At 67.3% G+C, this 1,329-nt stretch overlaps 1 protein-coding gene across 1 annotated transcript; it reads right to left on the bottom strand.

Annotated features, from left to right (window-relative positions):
• Positions 1–336: 336 nt before the first annotated feature.
• MNEG_14469 (aspartyl-tRNA(Asn)/glutamyl-tRNA (Gln)amidotransferase subunit B) lies at positions 337–1,241 on the bottom strand (the record flags this gene model as incomplete). Its single annotated transcript, XM_014037060.1, has 3 exons — positions 337–452; positions 673–783; positions 1,128–1,241. Coding segments are annotated over 3 exons (341 nt in total), but the record flags the coding sequence as incomplete, so codon positions are not given.
• Positions 1,242–1,329: the final 88 nt, after the last annotated feature.

The following is a 1,329-nucleotide window of genomic DNA, read 5'->3' as shown; positions in this document are numbered from 1 at the left end:
CCCCCGACCCCACCCCAACCCCCACCGTGCGCGCTTCTCAGCGGGCAGCTCTGCCATGTCATCCCGGGCCTCAGCCAGCAACGCATCAGACAGCTCCAGGTCGGGCAGGTCCGGCTCGGGGAAGTACCTGCCAATCGGAGGTTTGTTCGGAGGGAATGCCAGCAGAGGGGGTTGGCAGTCTCTTCGCCGGCGCGGGCCGTCGCAGCAGAGGTTCGGTCTGTGGCGTGCGCGTCGGGGGGACGGCAGCCGGGGAGACAGGGCAGCTGCTGCTCCACCTGCAAGGGCACGACAGAGTGCGGTGTGTGGCCCCCCCATATAGCGCGCGGTGGGCTTCACCTGTAGTCTGCGAGCCCCTCCTTCTTGCGCATGCTGGTGGTCTCCTGCCGCCCCTCGTCCCACAGCCGCGTCTCCTGCACCACCTCCGCCCCGCGGCCCGCGCGGATCAGCGACACCTGCACGCGGCGAGGGTGGGGGGCCGGCAGGCGCATAGCAAGTGGGACGCTCTCCTGGCCTCCAGAGAAGCCACAGCCTGGCCCTGGCGCCACCACGTTGCATCCTGCAACACTCCCGGATGCGGTCGACCGCAGCGCCGCCGACGCGGGGCGTCCCGCTGCAGGCCGTGAGGCCGTGGGCCCGTCCCGCAGCTGCCCGGCAGCTGTTCAGTCCTCCCACCTGTCGGTCGATCTCGAACTCGATGGCCTTCTGCATGTTGCTGAAGCTGTTCATGTTCTTGACCTCCACCTTGGTGCCAAACGCCTCCTGGCCCTTGGGCCGCACACTCACCTGCGGGGATGTAGAGGTTGAGGGGCGCGCGTGTGAGTGGGGGATATGTGGCAGGCAGGGAGAGTAGGATGGCCGATGTCGGAGAGGGCGCAAGCGACATTCAAATGTCCACCAGGGGGACTGGGGTCGCCGCATGGTCGTGGGGCCTGGTGTGTGTGATGCCACTCGTTGATGACCTCCCCACACGTGCATGGAACACACTCGGCTCACCAACAATCCCAGACCGGACAGCACTCACACACTTGAGCATCCACCCACAGCGCGCACGCCAGCAAGCGCGCGCGCACACACAAACACACACACACATCCACTCTCACAAACGCACCCCCCCCCCCGCAACCCACGTTGACGTCGCAGCGCATGGAGCCCTCCGCCATGTTGCCGTCGCTGATGCCCAGGAAACGCATCACACGCCGCAGCTCAGCGCCGTACAGCGCCGCGTCCTTGCCGCTGCGCATGTCGGGCTCTGACACAATCTCAAGCAGGGGGACGCCTGGAGTGTGTGGGTGGGGGGGTGTCGAGGGGCGGTTGAGGGGTGTTTGGGGG

The sequence above is a fragment of the Monoraphidium neglectum genome, assembly GCF_000611645.1.
Source record: "Monoraphidium neglectum strain SAG 48.87 unplaced genomic scaffold scaffold04511, whole genome shotgun sequence".
Classification (NCBI taxonomy): domain Eukaryota; kingdom Viridiplantae; phylum Chlorophyta; class Chlorophyceae; order Sphaeropleales; family Selenastraceae; genus Monoraphidium; species Monoraphidium neglectum.
Note: the sequence above shows the minus strand (reverse complement) of the source record. Positions and strands in the feature narration are given on the sequence as shown.